This window comes from Ochlerotatus camptorhynchus, unplaced genomic scaffold (genome assembly GCF_037179485.1).
Source record: "Ochlerotatus camptorhynchus isolate MF236.1 unplaced genomic scaffold, CSIRO-AGI_Acam_v1.1 ptg000767l, whole genome shotgun sequence".
NCBI classification, from domain to species: Eukaryota; Metazoa; Arthropoda; class Insecta; order Diptera; family Culicidae; genus Ochlerotatus; species Ochlerotatus camptorhynchus.
Window position 1 is genome coordinate 2211933 of NW_027041234.1, and position 18445 is coordinate 2230377.

The 18445-nt window shown below is 41.5% G+C and overlaps 1 protein-coding gene and 1 pseudogene across 1 annotated transcript; one reads left to right on the top strand and one right to left on the bottom strand.

Annotated features, from left to right (window-relative positions):
- Positions 1–3889: 3889 nt before the first annotated feature.
- LOC135714965 (uncharacterized) lies at positions 3890–7964 on the top strand. The gene is made up of 5 exons (XM_065238368.1): positions 3890–3907; positions 6696–7114; positions 7155–7465; positions 7527–7874; positions 7939–7964. The coding sequence occupies exons 1-5, from the start codon at positions 3890–3892 to the stop codon at positions 7962–7964; spliced, it is 1122 nt and encodes a 373-aa protein (XP_065094440.1).
- A 1170-nt stretch (positions 7965–9134) lies between these two features.
- Positions 9135–9776, bottom strand: LOC135714966 (uncharacterized; annotated as a pseudogene).
- Positions 9777–18445: the final 8669 nt, after the last annotated feature.

Below are 18445 nucleotides of genomic sequence, written 5' to 3' on the forward strand. Positions count from 1 at the left end.
TACAGTAGCTTTTATAGTGATCGCCATTAAACGGCGGCCCGTTATCTGTCTTGATGCATTTGGGGTAGCCTTCTTTCTCGAACACCTCTTCAAGTACCTTTCTGGTGAACTCAAAGCTGGTGGATTTTACTGGTCTAGCTAAGAGATACCTAGACCGGTAATCGACGATTACGAGAATAGAAATACCCCCGAACTTGACATAGGGGCCATTAAAGTCCAAGGCTATTGTTTCCCAAACGGTTCTTGGGACGAAAACACGCTCCATTGGGGTCGGTTTTTCTGGTTTCCCGTTCATGGAACATGTTTTGCATGCTTCAACCCATCTTTGAACATCTTTTGAAATCTCGGGCCACCACACACGCTGCCTAATTATGCTCTTCATCTTAGCTGTTGACGGATGGCCTACGTGCGCGACCTCCAAAGCCTTCATCCGGAGCGACTGAGGTATAACGGCGCAGCCGGTTTTAATAAGGATGCCGTCGTGCATGGTCAAGTCATTCTGTATAGCCTGATACGTTCGCATATCTTTAGTCCACGTACCTGTGTCCAAAGCACTCGTTACTTTTTGAAGCGTTTCGTCTTGTGTGGTAGCGTCTCTGATGTCCTGTTCCGTCAAAAATTCTATGCTGTTTGCCTCAAGGTTTGTGATCTCCCATGGGGTTGCGTCTTCGTCAAACGGTTCATCTTCGCCACAATACAGCCTTGATGAGGAGTCGGCGATGTTGTCCCGGCCACGGACATATTCCACATCGTAGTTGTACGGGCTCAATCGGAGTGCCCAGCCGTCGGCTCGGGTAAGGGCCCGCTTTGATTCTTCTCGTGTTCGGTTCAGGATAAACGCAACTCCTTGCGCGTCCGTGCGCAGTGTGAAATGCCTCCCGAGAAGGTAAAAAGAAAAGTGTTCGACCGCCCAAACTGCGCCCAGTGCCTCTCGCTGGTTTTGGGCATACTTTCTTTCTGTGGTGGTTAAAGCCTTCGAAGCGAAGCTAATTATCCTTGGTGTGTGCCGATCACTCTCTTGCACTAGCACAGCTCCCAAAGCCACTGGTGACGCATCGGTGTATAGGACTGTCTTGTCGTTCTCAGAAAAGTATCCTAATGATACCGTACTTTCTAGGAACTGCTGCTTAATTAAGTTGAACGCTTCCCTTTCATTGTGTCCCCACGTCCATGATTTTGAGGTTGTCATGGCCCATAGGGGGCTTGAAATGTTTGCGAAGTTCTTTAAGTATGGGCTGACAAACGAAGCCAACCCCAGGAAGCTTCTTAGTTCCGAAAGTGTTGCCGGTTCTCGAAAGTTTCGCACGCTGTTGATCTTCTCTTCGTCTATGTGGAAGCCTTCAGCGTCCAGCTCGTGACCAAGGAGCCTGACCCTAGTTCTATCGAATTCACATTTCGATGTATTGAGGGTCAAGTTATTCTCCCTCAGTATTTGCAGAACCTTTGCAACAGATTGTCGAAGTTCTTCTAGCGTCTGCGCAAATATGAGGATGTCGTCTATGTATATGATTATGTTGCCTACATCCTTCAGTATACGCGTCATTTCCCGTTGGAAAACCTCGGGAGCACAGTTTACCCCAAACATGAGGCGGGTAAATCTGTACATGCCGTCTTCGGTTAAGAAAGTTGTCAAATCTCTTGATTCCTTTGACAACTCAAGGTGGTAAAACGCGTTGCTAAGATCCAGCTTCGAAAAATATTTCGCTCCATAAAGTTTAACTTTCATTTCCTCGATATGGGGGAGCCGGAAGTATTCTCTGTTAATGGCTCTATTTGGAGCCCTCATGTTCACCACGAGACGGAAATCGTTCTTCCCCTTTGAAACGGCTGACATTCCGCTGATCCAGGTGGGTGCCGAAGTAACCTTTTCGATTATACCACGCCTTTTCATCTCATGCAACCTGCGCCTTGCTCCATCCCTGTAGGCGGCTGGTACGTTATAGTACGCGTTCTTCACCGGGGTGATCGTTTTATTCACACTAAACTTGACCATGACCCCTGGCATTTTCGGGAATTTTCCCTCGTCGTTCAAGGTTTCACAAGTTTTAACGGTTGACCCAATCTGAAGTAACCTCATGTCGCTGGCTGTCGAGCGACCTAGAAGCGACCTGAGTCCTCGGCGTACAACATGAAAGATAGCAGTGATAGGGGGTTTGAAGACGTATGTTACGACAATTTTAGCTTCAAACGTGCATTCCACAAGCATTGGATCCTTAGTACCGTACGCGTGTATTCCCCTATTGGGTAGCTCAATCATTTTAAATTTTGCTTTGCCTGAGTCAAATTCATGCTTCAGGCGTTCCCAATCCTGCCCACCAATTACATTCACGTCAGCACCTGAGTCGATGAGAAAGCGGATCGGGCTCGATGACCCCAAGCTACACCCAATCAAGACGTCTTCCAAGGAGAGAGCGTTAACACACTAAAAAGGAGTAAAACACGACGTAGTAATAGTATTATTCGTTTAATTGATTTCCATTTCAATGGCATGTGAATAGGATTTAACATTTAAGTACCTGTTTGGTTTCTTCCTGTGCATTATCGGATAGGTCACTTCCTGGGTCCTCTCGCTTGTAATGGATAGCATTTACACGTTTTTTGCGACAGGCCGCCGCAAAGTGACCGCGTTTACCACAACTGTTGCAATTTCTCTGTAGTGCTGGACAAATACCGTTCCTGTGGTTCATCAGATAACACTTTGTACAACGCGAACGTCGGCCTTGGCCATGATCATATTGACGGCGTTTCACGGGTGGTTCGCCATCGCGTTCGCTTGGAGCTTTGTGTTTCCTGTTCGGTTTGCGGTTTGAGTCATAGCGGTTGCTCACTTCGAACACGTTGGCATCCGCCGGTTGGGCAGTTTCAGCTTCGTACGCCTCGTCATGGGTTGCTGCCTGTACGATGAAGTTCACCTCATGTCCATAGGTTCTAGCCATTTTAACCAGTTCCTTATTTCTCAAACCTTTTAGGAGTTGCGCTCGCACGAACCGATCCTGATCTTCAGCGCTGTAGTTGCACAGGCGTACCTTGCACATTAGGCGGGCGTGAAAAGCCACTGCGGACTCACCCCGTTCTTGTTTCATGCAAGAAAACGCTTCATGCTCTGCGGCCGTGTCCGTCATGGACCGAAAGTAATCGTGAATGTTCGCTACAAAGACTCTGTAGCAACTTGCATCTCCCAGGTTAGAACGCAGCTTGGCGGCTCGAACGATTTCCTGTAGGTCCGGTCCCATAGACAGAAACAGCAGCTAAGTTCTTTTGACCGGGTCATTGCTCAAGGAGGCCGCGATTTCAAAATTTTCAATATACCGGTTCCATTCTTCCCACATTTTGTTGGCTGGGACGCCACTAGGGAACGGCTTGATATTGTCCCAACGAATGGTCGACGGTGTACCTTCCGTGTTGGTCGCTGTGCTCGGTACGTTCCAGCTCGTGTCAGTTTGAAGACGTGATGACGAAGGCCGATCGTATGACTGCAATCGTGTCATGACTGTAGCCATATCCGACAAAACTCTCTCGATGCGTTCCATCCGTTAACTCGAAGTTTCTCCGCTTGATTTCTCCTTCACGACCGCGTTAGCCTCCTGGTTACCTTTCGAATTCACCGTACCGCAAGTTGGTTCTGGAATTGAGCTGACATCCTCATCGCTATCATCCGTGCTGTCACCAGCGCTGTCCTCACTAATGCTGTCCTCGTCTGACTCGGGATCCTCAACCGGGGCTTCAGCACCGGTCGAGGCACCGGTCTCATCCGTGCGAACTTCAACGAAATGAGCCAATTCTATATTGTCGCCGTTTGCATCGGCGGTGTCCGCCGCCAAGATGTATTTGTTCTTGCACGCCATTTTTTTCCGAGCTTCGTTACGCAGTATCTGTAAGAGATAGTAACATGCATCCAAAAATTGGGGTATTAGGAAATATTTCGTTAAATGTTTGGGTGCGTTTCTTTCCAAACTACGTTCGAGCTTTTTTTTTTCGACAGTTGCACGCTCATTTTGGCTGCCAGCTGCGGACATCCCGTTCCGCTAGGTGTAAAAATTTCCATTTGGTAGTTCATCGCAGCGGTTATCCCAATTCGCTTTTCATTCGATCAATTGTGGTCATCCCGACCCACGTAGACATACAGTCGTTTATCAAACCCATCGCTTGCTCATATAGCGGACATCCCAAACCGCCTGGAAATGTGGCATCACACTTTTCCCCCTGCGTTGGACTCCACAGACCATGTGCCAAACATAACCTCAACTTGAAAAATTATGTTTTTCGTAGCTGCTGGGTGATTCTTTTGTCATATATATATATTTTTTTTTTAACGAAGAAATAGGTTCTTACTTTTTTGTTGCCTAAGTAGACAACCTGGCAGGATCGCCAATGTGGAGCTCCGACTGGCCATCTAGGAATCACCCAGCGCTGTTGCTGGCTAGTCTGCGGAAACACGTCTTACCTTTTCGAGCACTGAAGATGGAAAGCCAAGTGCGATGGCGGCTCTCATGGTTCATGCTTGGTCTGTGTAGAGTTTGCTCTCCAAGCTCGTCACAGGGTATTTCGCCCAACTTCAGTTCATGCAACACTAAGACATATTCAGCCCACACAATATGCAAACATGTTTAATTTCTAAATAAATAAATTCAAAAGTTAATTTCCATCCCTGGAAAAACATTAGATGACTTTTATTGAATTTTAAAAACACATTTATAAATCTCCGCAAATATATTAACAGCAGTCAAAGGCTCCTCGGTAAATTGAAACACATATTGACTGAATTATTTCATATCAAGATTCACACAAAGCTTCATATATCCTAACATTTGTTTTATGACGACTAGGCTAGTGAATTGAATTCAACTCACCCCTGATCTGATCGCAGACGTAGAAGTCTCGAGTAACATTTGAAATGGGTATATGTCCAAAACGTAAGCAAATCGGGTTTTTAAACCATTCATTAGCACCGCTTGATAGCAACTAATGTAAAAAAGTTCCGCATAACCGAGAAAAATCATTAAAAATAACTCGATTTTCGAAACGCCCGATCAACGAAATTTTTCGATTCATTAATAGGCCCGCACGCTAAAACGGCCAACCATTCATTTATTTCATTTTATTTACTGCTTGAGGCAGGGCCGATGATTTGTTTTGAATGTATTCAACGTTGCAAAAAGGCTTAGCAAAGGACGTACCATTTTTGATGACAAGCACAACGGCTTAACAAAAAGGGCCCATCCATTGAAAGATTAATAAAAGGGCTAATTAATTTATGAAATTAAATTGTTATCGATTTTCATATATTTTTGAAATCTTTTCGCATATTTTGAATGAATTATACTGAGATACAGTTACTTTTGTTATTCTGAACAATATAAATGCCTGAAATAATTCAATTTTCTTAAATATGAATTGAATAGTGGCGGAAAAATTTAAAATTCTTTTTCTGGTTTGTTTACGTGTTGGACATAGGCCCATTTCAAATGTGACTCTAGAAGTGACTTGAAAGCGAATACAAGAAGCCGGGCTTTACTAGCAGAACCACAATCGTTTTTGAGCGCGTCTCGCAGGGCTTCAGCAGTCTTTTGAGTAAAAATAGTGAACAGAAAAAATCTAAAAATCAAATGCCAATGCCCAAAATCACGCTTGATTTTCGTAGACAAAAATCAACAAGCATACAGGTCGGTTGACTTTGCAAGCTGTGATATCGCAGCTTGGCATATCAAGCCAACAAAACTCAACAAACTGTGGTGAGATTAATAACGTTTATTATTCAGTTTCAACCTGGATCGGGTATCAAGATTGGGTCTGCTTGTTTTCTGACAAACGTCAATTTGCTCGTTTGTTTTTAAAACCTAGCTCAGGTTGAGGTTCGCACTGACAAAAAGTTCGGTTTCGCACTGACCGATAATAAACGAATTCGCTATAAAGCTGGGTTTAGACAGGGCAAGTCGAATGATCAACTCAGTTGAATTCAATTGGCTTGAAAAGTTGAGCCTGGTTCAATTTTTTTTCAATGCTTGTGAGTTGATCAAGTTAGTTGCATGGCATGGTTTACACGTTCAAATCGCGTTCAAGTCAGTTGAATTCAACTGACTTGATCGATTGACTTGCCCTGTCTAAACCTTTTGCTTTACACCCGAACGCAACCGAAATTTCCATTACGACGTGTCTGCCATCGGTGAAGAGTAATAAGAGACAGCAAACTATACTTTCTCTATCTAAAGCTGGTTTTAGACTGGGCAAGTCAAGTAACCACAAGCATTAAAACAAAGTCAGGAATTGGTCTTTATAAGACATTATTAGTGCTCAGGAACCATTTAGTTGCATTTGCATTACTTGCAAGTTATAATATGGACATACTAGTGCCTACAAGCATTATTCAATATGAGCACTTTTTCTCTAGTCTTAATGATAGATATAGGGCTAGTGTTTTGAGCTTGTAAACTCTGATGTTATATTGGCTTACAAGCATACAAATGCGGCATTACATGTTTGTAAAGTGCTTATTATTCGCCTTGAGAGCACTTCGGTTTTGACATTTTCGATTCCAGCCGTAGTTAACAAAAATGGATTCTTTTGAAAAATTGAGAAAAACATTAAAAAGTGGAAATTACCGTCGTAAAGTGAATAATTACCGAAAACTAAGAACTGGGTGTGAATATGAATATCTAAACAATAAGGTGTGCGAAAGTGTGCCCTCGAGTTTTCAGGAAGATTTCTCGGATGAACAGGTTACCTCATCGTATACAGAGGATCTACCGGCACTGTTCAATCTCGATGAACATAGTTCTGATGACGATTTAGATGTACAGAACGAATGTATTGAAGAATACAGTACTTATGAAGCATCTGACTCTGAGTTGCAGGATGCAGAAAACCGTGGAATAGCTCAGGACGATGTTTGGATAGAAGCCGATACATATGAGGATAAGAGTTTGAGTACTTTTCCTCGAAATTGGAGCTTAGAATTCAATATATCGCAAAATGCAATGAAGCCTTTAATGCAAAAACTTTCTCAATATGATCGAACCCTCCCCAACTCTCCAAGACGATTGCTTCGTACACCAAGAACCAAACCTACTATTATCAACCTTGAAGGAGGTGAATACTGGCACCAAGGCGTCGGTAAACACGAATAGCTTTTGGTTGTCATGACTATCAATAATGTTTATGATTTTGTATCTTCGCAGAAACTTCGTTAGTATAAACGTGAATATTGACGGCTTACCAATATTCAAGAATGGGGCACATCAAGTTTGGCCCATACTGTTTAATATCCATGGTAAACCTGACGTTAAACCAATGATAGCTGGCATGTTTTACGGTCGCAACAAACCAAAAAAGATTGAACAATTCCTGAGTCCATTTGTCACTGAAATTGTACCTATACTGCAAAATGGCATTCATATAAATGGAATAAAATTAAATGTGAACATTCGGGCGATGATTTGTGACTCACCTGCAAGGGCATTTGTAAAAGGTATAAATCATGTTCACTTTCTGAACTAACGAAATATAAAAACATGAATTTATGTCTACAGGTACAGTCAACTTCAATTCTATTCATGGATGCCTCAAATGCTGCACGATTGGCCAACATTCACCATTACTTCGTACTAATATCTTTCCACAAACTTTAGCAAAGAAACGCACCGACGCAGGATTCCGTAACAAAGAATATGAAGGCCATTATCAAGTATACAAAATTCGTGAAAATGGAAAAGTCAAACGAATTCCTGTTACCACACCACTTTTGCAGCTACCGATTGATATGGTAGAAGATGTAATTGTTTCTGATTCATTGCATCTGTTACATCTAGGTATCATGAAGCGATTATTAATAGCGTATAAAGATGGCCATAACGAGTCCGATGATAGAAAATGGCCAAGTAGTGTAGTTGAAGCAATGACAGGCATCTTACTGTCAATAAAATTGCCAGTTGAAATCCACAGAGCAGTTCGTGGCATCGATTGCTTAACCCATTGGAAAGCATAAGAATGTGCTTCATTTCTTCATTATATTGGCGTTGCAATCCTTAAGCACTTTGTTGATGACAATCATTATCAAAATTTCATCAAGTTGTTCTGTGCAGTTATTATTTGTTCTAATGATTACTACGGAAGACTTCTACCGGTTGCTTAAAAGTTATTCGAACAGTTCATTTCAAACTATCATACATTATTCAATTCAATTACAAGTAACACACACAACTTAGTTCACGTGATTGATGAAGTAACTCGATTTGGATCTCTATCAACTATTTCTTCATACCCGTTCGAAAACCATTTTTTTCCACATTAAAAAGATGGTTAGATCAGGAAAGCTTCCTTTGCATCAAATTATCAACAGAATAAGTGAAAGAAATTATTCAAATTCTTCTACCAATGTTTCAAAACAAACCTATCCTTTGTTAATGTATGCATTTAAAACAGATCCACTTAAATTTGCTTGTATTAAACTATCTGAAAACTTTACTTTGAACAACAATTTTGCTAATAAGTGGTTTCTCACAAAAAATAGACGCATTGTTGCTATGGAATTCGCAGGCGCAGATGAAATTTGCGGTACAGAATTATATTCAGTTGAAGAACTTTTCGATAGTCCTTTTCCGTCTACAAACATTCATGTGTTTAAAACATCTTGCAATCTCACGTTAAGATCAACAAAAGCTTTTGAAGTTAAAGACATTCTTTGTAAACTAGTTGCTGTAAGTGTTTATAATGAAACTGTATTTATTCCTTTACATCACACACTGCCATCAAATGAACGTTTGTAATTCAGTTTAATAAAAGTCATACATATCTCATGAACTTTTTATTTAATTCATACAAATCATAGTTCTGTGAGGTACTGATTACATGTCTGAAATAAAGAATTAGCAGACAAAAAATAATCGCATTAAGAAAAAAACATAGGAAATTAAAATGACCAATATTAAAACAGTAAACCCACATGGCAATCGTTAAAATATCAAATTTAAAATAAACGTTTAAAGCAACAACAACAAAACAGTTTAAAAAAGCTAAGGTAGTATTACCTTCAATTAAATTATTGTAGCTCTTGCAACAAATACTCCTCGACAATAACTTCCGCCTGGCTGACAGCATAATTATCTTCTTCTCCTTCTCCTTCTCCTTCACCACCATGATCAATGAAAAGGACATCGGGGTTCGTATCGACATCGTCCTGTATCTCCATCTTGACTACTGCGCTTGCAGCACTTTCTCGCTACTTAGGTTCGTGTTCCTTTAATCTCTTCGAAGCGCTGTTTGGCATTTTTCAAGCATCGATGCAAGAATCTCTGACAGTCGGTAAGAGCAAACGTTGGGTCAGAATAGATCACAACTTGGTAGAACAAATCAATCACTTTCACATACTTATGAAATGCAATTTTCGAGATGATTACGTCATCGTTCTTCTTGTTACGGCTTGTCCCGGTCCACGAGCATCCCATCAAGAATTGTCTATCGAAGAAATAAGCCACTATCTGCAAACAAACGGTCCATCCATCACCAAAGTAACGATCCTTGCCATGAATGGATCCTAGAGATTCCTCGATCGACTCAACAAATGCTCCGTTACTTGAGTTTTGCTCCAGACTTTCGAGTTCATCCAAACAACGCACTGGTGTCAACGTAACTTTCGTTAATTGAATAAGATTACTCGGCTCAGCCGGTGGGGGTTTTTGAACTGCCAAGACGTCAACTTTGGCATTCAATTGCGACAGCAGAGAGATACATCGGGTGACCTGAACTTTTGTAGTATCCTGTCCTTCCGAAAGACTTGTCATCTCATATCGAACAAGTTCCAGTTCCTTGCGTACGTTTGAGATTTCATCAGTAATGGGTTGTATAGCATCGGCTGGAGGACTACTCTCAAAGAGCTGTTGAATAGATTCATGATCGACGTGCGATGATGATCCTGGAGCTGTATCGACTTTCGGTGCTGTTGGCTCAACCTCTAATTTTGATGCTTGAATCGTTTTGAACAACTCTGCAGCACTGTTGTCAGTTCTCAAATTTCTTCCGAGGCTCATATTCTTCTGTATCAGATTGTATCTCCATTGCTTTTTGTTCACGAAAGGCCTAAAGTTATTAACCACCATTAGCTTGATGAATCGTTAAATTTACATGATTTTTTTTTACCTCGGAATATGTTCTGAAGTTGCTCCGTTTTTGTTTGCATCGATGAGTAGACAGCTGTGTGTTGTCGATTTTCACGGTGGGATCCTTTTTCGTCTTCTCCAAGAGACGGTATCCTGATACACCCTTTGGCCAGTAGCACAAATCGATACCTTGCTGATAGTTTTTCGAGGTGGATGCAACATCTTTCCATCCATTTTTAAAAACCCACTTGGATGGAAGAACTGACAAGAAGTGGTCTCCATTCTCGTAAGTTTGTACGATGCAATAATTGTCGACTGACATTTTTCCTGCAACAAAACAACAATCCATAAATTTCCAGCATATTTTCAATATTATAACAAGTTATTATTTGAAGAATTACCTAGCTTTAAGAGACGAATTATATGACGATTGTTTTTGTTTTCACTTTCACTTTTACGCCATGCACGATCAAGCTGTTAGATCAGTTGCTTGCTTCAGAAAAGATGCCGCGCGAATGAAAAGGTCCTGTGTGCCTTTATAGTCTATTGCTTGGAAAAAAGTTAAACCAGTTTTATTTCTCACGAATGAAAGTTTACGTACGGATCATGGAAAACAAAATGAAAAAATTAGTTTGTCTTTCTTTATCCTTGGTATTCGTGAGTGAGTATTTATTTGCAAGAAAATCACTGTTTTCCGTTAATAGAATTATTTTTCAAAGGAATACGACCTTTTGGTTTACACATCAATTCACTAATTGATATTTTCCGAGATATTTTCGACGAGTGGAATGTCATCAACGTTTTGCGACTGTGTATTTGTATCTCCTATAGATCATCCAGATGAGGCACGCCCCAGGAAAAAATCAGGAATTCAAGACACCGGTTCGAAACTCACAAGTTACTAATTTAAAAAAAAAACTCTCTGAAATAAGCAGGCAAGAGATGTAATCTGATCACGATTGTGTGTGAGAGAGAGACAATTGATATCGACTTTCCTTTTTTTGTTTTTATTTTGAGATAACTTTAATCCAGCATCCATCACTGCTGTGCTTGCTTACAATAACTTTGACATTTATTTCAGTACTATATAGGCATAATATAAAACCACATGAAAGCTATACTTAGGCATTATCTAGGCTAGCTATTTCGCCTTTTTCAGCTTTAAATCAGTATTTGAAAAATCTATAAAGCTGTACAGCTGTAAATGAGTAGTTCTATATGTGTTTAGTTAGCTGAAAAATTGCCCCTATTTAGTGCTTATCGGTTACTTGAGAAGTCAAATGATCAACTCAGTTCAATTCAATTGGCTTGAAAAGTTGAGCCTGGTTCAACTTTTTCAATTCAAGTGAGTTGATCAAGTCTGTTGAATGGCATGGTTTACACGTTTGATTCGCGTTAAAGTCAGTTGAATTCAACTGACTTGATCAATTGATTTGAATGCAAATTGAACGTGTAAACCATGCCATTCAACTGACTTGATCAACTCACTTGAATTTAAAAAAGTTGAACCAGGCTCAACTTTTCAAGCCAATTGAATTCAACTGAGTTGATCATTTGACTTGCCTAGTCTAAGCCTAGCTTAAGAAAACGATGTGCAGCGGAATCATTTTTGTGTCTGGTCAACTCTCCGCTCAATTTTTGCACGTTGTGAATAGTTTCGCAGCTTGTAAAATCAATATCAAGCATGATATTTAGTTCCAATATCACGCGTGATATTGAGAGCGTATGAGAGCGGAAAAATATAATTTTGTAAGGATTTCCGGATGAAAAAACCACGACGCGTACTCAACGGTTAAAAATTTTACTCCGCGCGCTTTACTTGCTTTTACACGAATGAAATCAAAACGGATCTAGATGAACCCATAAAGGTAGTTTCAATTTTTAGAACGGAAATACACTGTCAAAACATAGAGCACAATCTGGACAGAAAATACACACTCAAACATAAAACACAATATCTGGCTTAAAACTAGAAAAAGGATTACACACTAATCATAACAGGCACATAATTATACTACAACTCAGCCATGCCTGACTATTGATCGGCACGATCATGAGAACACAGATACAGATAAAACACATAAATTGAACACACATATACACAAACAGAATGTTTTGCCTTCTCAATCTTATTGTCACATTCAATGATGCACAATTTCAGAATCACTATCATTTGAATCCTGCCAATCAGCCCACCGCTTCATGCGTGACGATTCGATTATGCCGTCATAAGGTAATTGTGATATTTGTCCATTTTCAATGTCTCTGACAACATATCTATCATTCGGAAGTACTTTATGTATGCGATAATAGTAGTATCAATATTTCGAATCACAACGTAATCACCTTCGGAAAATACACTGGGAGGCCTATGTTTCTTATAATGCAATTCAGAATTGCGATTCTGAGAACGTTCTATACATTCTGCAGCGGAACGTCGTAGGGATTCAAAATCTCGCACGGAATCTGAATTCAGCTTATCATCAAGAAACTCGGAAAGGACATCCACATCGAAACCACGCTGTTGAATTCCATACAAAAGTATGCTGGGGGTCTTACCAGTACTCGAGTGAACGAAATTGTTTATAGCATGTTCAACTTTCCTCAACATCGTACACCAATCCGAATGTTGAGCAGGTTCTGTAAGCTTAGCTAACATCGACTTGATAATTCGATTGACTCGTTCGACTTGGCCATTTGCCTAAGCGGAAGCAGTAGCTACTTTCACATGTTCGATACTATTTTCTAAGAGATATGAACTGAATTCCAAAGAAGTGAAGCAAGTCCCGCGATCACTAACAATCCTCCTTGGTCGACTATAACTGTCAAAGTACTTATCGAGACATACACAAACTTCTTTCGGACTGGTCGAGTTCACTGGGTACAATTTGACAAACTTCGTGAACGCGTCAACTACTACCAGAATGTGCTTTCTCTTGGATACAACTGAAGGTAGTGGGCCAAAATGATCAATATGTATGGTATCGAAAGGAACAGGTTTCTTCGGAATACTATACAAAGCACGACTATCGGAATTAGGATCGGAATGAACAATACAACGTACACAATTCTTAACATATTTCTCCACTTCAACTTTCATGTTCGGAAAGCAATAATGCATCTGAATCTGTGTGTGGGTCTTTGTAATTCCCATATGGAATAACTTCTCATGCACACTGCGTATAACATGTGTCTTAATTGCTTTTGGTACATAAAACTGAAGTTTTCCAATTCTACTACTGCGATACACCAATCCATCCTCAAGAGTGAAATGCTTAACGGGTCCATTCTCTAACCTTTCCCTTAGCTCGATAATATCTTTATCACGGCCCTGCGTTACTTGAAGTTGAAAATTGAGATCATCTGAGTTGACTGCAGAAATCACTTGTTCAGAGTTATCATAAGTTACAACGCTGGCAGAGGGAAGACGACTCAAAGCATCCACATGGTTCATAAGCTTACCATTGCGATGCTGAATGGTGTAATGATAGTTTTCCAACTCCATAGCCCATCTTCCAATTCTAGCATTAACACTCTTCTTGCTCAAAGTCATCGTGAGCGAGTTACAATCTGTTATGATGCGGAATGGAATGCCTTCCAAATAAATGCGGAATTTTCTTAGCGAGTAGATGATTGCTAAGGTCTCGAGCTCAAAGCTGTGATAACGTGATTCAGCAGCAGTTGTTCGCTTGGAGAGATAACCGATTGGATGGAACTTTGCATCGTCCTGCTTTTGCATCAATATTCCCCCGAAACCTGCACTACTCGCATCACAATGTAGCTCTGTTTCTCGCTTTGGATTATAAAGCGCTAGTACAGGAGAAGTAATCAGCTTGCTGCGTAAGGTTTCAAAAGCATCTTTACATTTCTCATCGAACTTAAACTTCACCCCAGGGTTCGTCAAAGCACGTAGTGGCATGGCAATCGTTGAAAATGATGGGACAAACCTTCGGAAATTGGAAAATAGTCCTAAGCATTTACTTAATTGTTTTGCGTCACATGGTAGAGGCAGGTTTTCAATTGCAGTCAAGTGAACATTGTTTGGCCTGATGCCGCGTTCACTCACAGTGAATCCCAATAACTCGATATCCGTAAAACAGAATTGGCATTTCTGAAACTTGATCTCTAGTCTAAACCCTGCCAATGTTCTGGGGACTTGTTGCAAAACATCAACATGTTCTTGAATCGTAGTTGTTGCAATTGTGATATCGTCCAGATAGACTGTGATAGTTCCTTCTTTGATGAATGGTGCCAAGAAGAAATTGATAAATCGCTGAAACACTGCCGGAGCGTTACGTAATCCAAACGGCATTTTCAAATATTCATACTGCCTATTTGGCGTCACGAAAGCCGTATACGGAATGGTGTCTTTAGCCACATTAACCTGATGAAAACAATTTTTGAGATCCAGCACGGTAAAATACTTCTTTCCCTCAACACGCTTTAGACAGTCATCTATCAAAGGCATTGGGTAGCTGTCGCGTACAGTCAACTTGTTCAACGCACGGTAGTCCACACACATCCGCTTTTCGCCAGACTTCTTCGTTCTTAAAACAATCGGAAACGCGTAGGGCGAGTCACTAGGCCGTATAATGTTCTCACTCAATAACTCCTCGACTATACGATCCACTGCAAGTTTGTCGGAATATGAAAGTCTTCGTGAAGCAAAATTAATTGGGATATCGGAAGTAAGCTTCAACTTCATTTCGTAACTATGTTCCTGAATTGGGATATTCTGAAGGTCAAAATAGTCTTCCTGGATGATTTTCAAAATCTTACTCCGATTATCAACACTCAATTCTGGATTTATCGCATAATCACAATCACTATCATTCAGGTCAATACAAAATACATCAGGTACGGGATAACAATGGGACATTGGAACAGGTATTCTTCCTTCAAGCGGAACAGGATTTGAAAGAACGGAATTATTTAGCACATTAACATTGGAAATATCGGAATGAACGGAACTGAACTGAACGGAATCCATCGAAGCCAGCTGCTTTGACATTGTCGGAACAAGCGGAACAACAACCTGAGGTACCAAATTAGGCATATTAGAGATCACTGAAGCCGGTGAATGGTCACACTGATTACATGTTATAATAGGTTCTGAATGCGCATCATTTGAATAATCAAACACACAATGTAGCACTTTTCCAGAAATTTTTATTCGATTTGGGTCGGATCCAATTTCAAGTACAATGTTAGATTTCATGTCAATTAAATCAATAAATCTTGTGTCGTACAGGGTAATGCCGACTTCTTTTAAAAGAATTCCGACCCAGAAGTAAAGGAACACAAAGGTAATTATCTGGTACTACATGTACCTTTAAGCAAATTTTACGATCACGGAAGGAGATAGATGCTCTGATTATTCCGTAGGTGCATAGTGGGTAGTTACCTATGCTTTTGTATCCTGACTCCACCTTTTCTCTCGGACCCATCGATTGTGGGACCACTGATCTCCGCACGAAACTAATTGGACTACCCGTGTCGAACATAGAAAGTACAGTGCTACATAAGTGTGTGTTACTGTCAATTGAGAAAGCAATACTTACAATATTCAGCTCCGAAAGAGCAGCTCCCAGCTCGTCAGCGCCAGCGGATGAACGATCACCATTGGCATTCTGACGAAATTCATCAGCCAAGGCCACCTGGCTGTTGTTACGTGGGGACGGCTTAGGGCTGGTGTTGAGTCGAGCCGCAACGGAAGCAGGAGCCCTTTGCTCGACGTGGCTCCTTACAGGCCGCAGACAAATGACCGATGTCTGAACAATAGTAACAACGCAGCAAGTCCGGTTTGGATGCAGCAGGCTTCATCTTCTGCCTCGCTGGCAGGGACAGGGTCGTTGTTGGGTACATTTCTCGCAACTGAACGTACCGGCGTGAAAGCTGCTTCAGATGGGCCAGATCCTTGGCCGGATAAAGCACTGCGATATTAGCTGAACGGTCCTGGAAACCATCGATGATAAACTGCATGGTTTGATTCTCATCGATGTTCGCTCTGGAGGCAATTTCTTGCATCCTAAGTATGTAAGCAGCAACTGACATCTGGAGAGCGTCGTAGGTCGTCTTTCGCAGCTTATCCACAATCTCAGCCACTGTGTAGGTATGGCCAAAGTTGTCCAGGAAGCTAGTATGAAACTCGGTGTAGTTCTTTGATTTGTCAACCCGGAGAAACCATTCCGCCTCGGTTCCTGGTTCCATCAGACGCCGAATACATTTGAATTTGAAGCCATCATTACCACCCAGAGATCCGCACGCAGACTCAAAATCACTAAGCCATCTATTTGCGTCGCATGTATCACCTCCAGAAAACCGCGCAACGGAATTCATGACGTCCTGAATCGTAAGTGGTTTTCCTTGAGTTTGTTCGATGTCCTCCAGCTCACGACGCAAATTGGCGATCATTTTACGTTTCTGCAACATCCTCAACTCCAAATCCAGCGGATCCTCGTGTCCTGAAGATGAACCATCGCCATCGCCGTCGCCGTCGTCTTCATCGTCGTTCGGCGCTCCGCCCTGGGCTCCAATATGGCTTTTGTACAACGATCGCAGAAGCCGCACAGTTGCTGAAGGTGGGAAACAATTTGGTTTTCCCGCAGCCACTCCATCAAATCTGCCTTATTCATACGGCTCATAATTGCAAACTTTCAGCTGCTTCCTGGATGAACTATCCCACTTCTGATTTACTGTAAGGATTTCCGGATGAAAAAACCACGACGCGTACTCAACGGTTAAAAATTTTATTCCGCACGCTTTACTTGCTTTTACACGAATGAAATCAAAACGGAATTTTTAGAACGGAAATACACTGTCAAAACATAGAACACAATCTGGACAGAAAATACACACTCAAACATAAAACACAATATCTGGCTTAAAACCAGAAAATGGATTACACACTAATCATAACAGGCACATAATTATACTACACTTTGATTAATGATTTTGCCAACACTGTTCATAATCATCCCCCGGTACCGTGACGCGCTTGGTCATACGAACATTTTCCTGGGATCAAAAGAAAGTTAAATATGGTCAAATCATTCTGTTCTAGAAAGTCATGCTACCCAGCGTTATCATAACATCAAAGGAAATGATTTTAATTCCAATCTCATTGTCCCTATGCTGGAATCGCAAATCGCAGCCATCAAACGCTTAGGCAATTTCCTTTGAACCGGTTACTTCATTCAATCCAATTCTATTCCCAATTGCGCCTATCTGCCTTGCGTAATTGAAGGTTTCCTCTCGGTGGCGACGACGCACCCATTCGGAAATGAAACCGAAGTCCAATCCAATTTTTCACTTCAAAATTCCAGCCCCATTCTGCAATGGCACAATCTTTCCTTTTCGCTAGAATGTTATTCTCATCCCGACACTGATGACACGATTGGCTTCAATATTCTTGCACACGTATGTGTGTGTGTGTGCGTACGTATGCGAGTTTCGGTTGCCCTCTGGTGACGCATAATCCGGCAGATAATTTGCCGCAGATAAAACCGAATCTCCGAAACCGATGAAACCAAATGGCCAAATAAGTAGCTTTCGTTGCAGGCAGGCAGGCACGGTCATCGGAAAAGAAAATCCTTGAGGACAGACAGCCTGCAGGGCCTCAAAACATATCCTTTGGCCGAGGTACGGCTGGTTGCGGGTGGATTTTTCGATTGCTGTACACATAGGATAGGTTCTGAGATAGATTCCACTGGCCCTATATGGTGGGATATTTGCTTTTGCATCAGTCCTGATGACTGTCCTATTCAGAGTTGGGTCACCCACATTGACCGACAAAGAAGAAGGTTCGGTTCACAGTGCACAAATCGAATGATTATTTAGGCAAATGGATATCCTTTTCGAGTTTGGCTGCTCCTTCAGTTGTCCTGCGGACAATCTATCTTGCCGGCTCTTACCTGGACCCTTTTCGATGGCTATGGCACCCAGCACCCAGCTCGATGGCATGGCATCGTTGGGAAGGAATCCAGTTTCCGGTTTCGATAACGAGCAAACGAAGCCGGAGAGGATGAAAGGTTCTCCTCCTTGGAAGTCTCTGGTCCAATCCGGAATATTTGGTTTATCTTGGACTGAGAGTTCCTCCGGTCAATTGTGATGGGTACATGGGCTTCTATCGGAACGGTAACGAGATGAATGGGAAACTGAATTGTATCCTAACCTGATAGATTTATTTCTCATTATTTTCTAGCTGGGATGCGATGGGAGTGCGATGAGTGCAAAAGATGTGATCGGTACATATTTTGAAGATTCATTTGGGTTTAAGGGATGGTAAGTGAAGTCGGAATCGATTAATTGATGTGTTCACCCGTTCTTTCATCAATAGATACAACTTTAAAAGC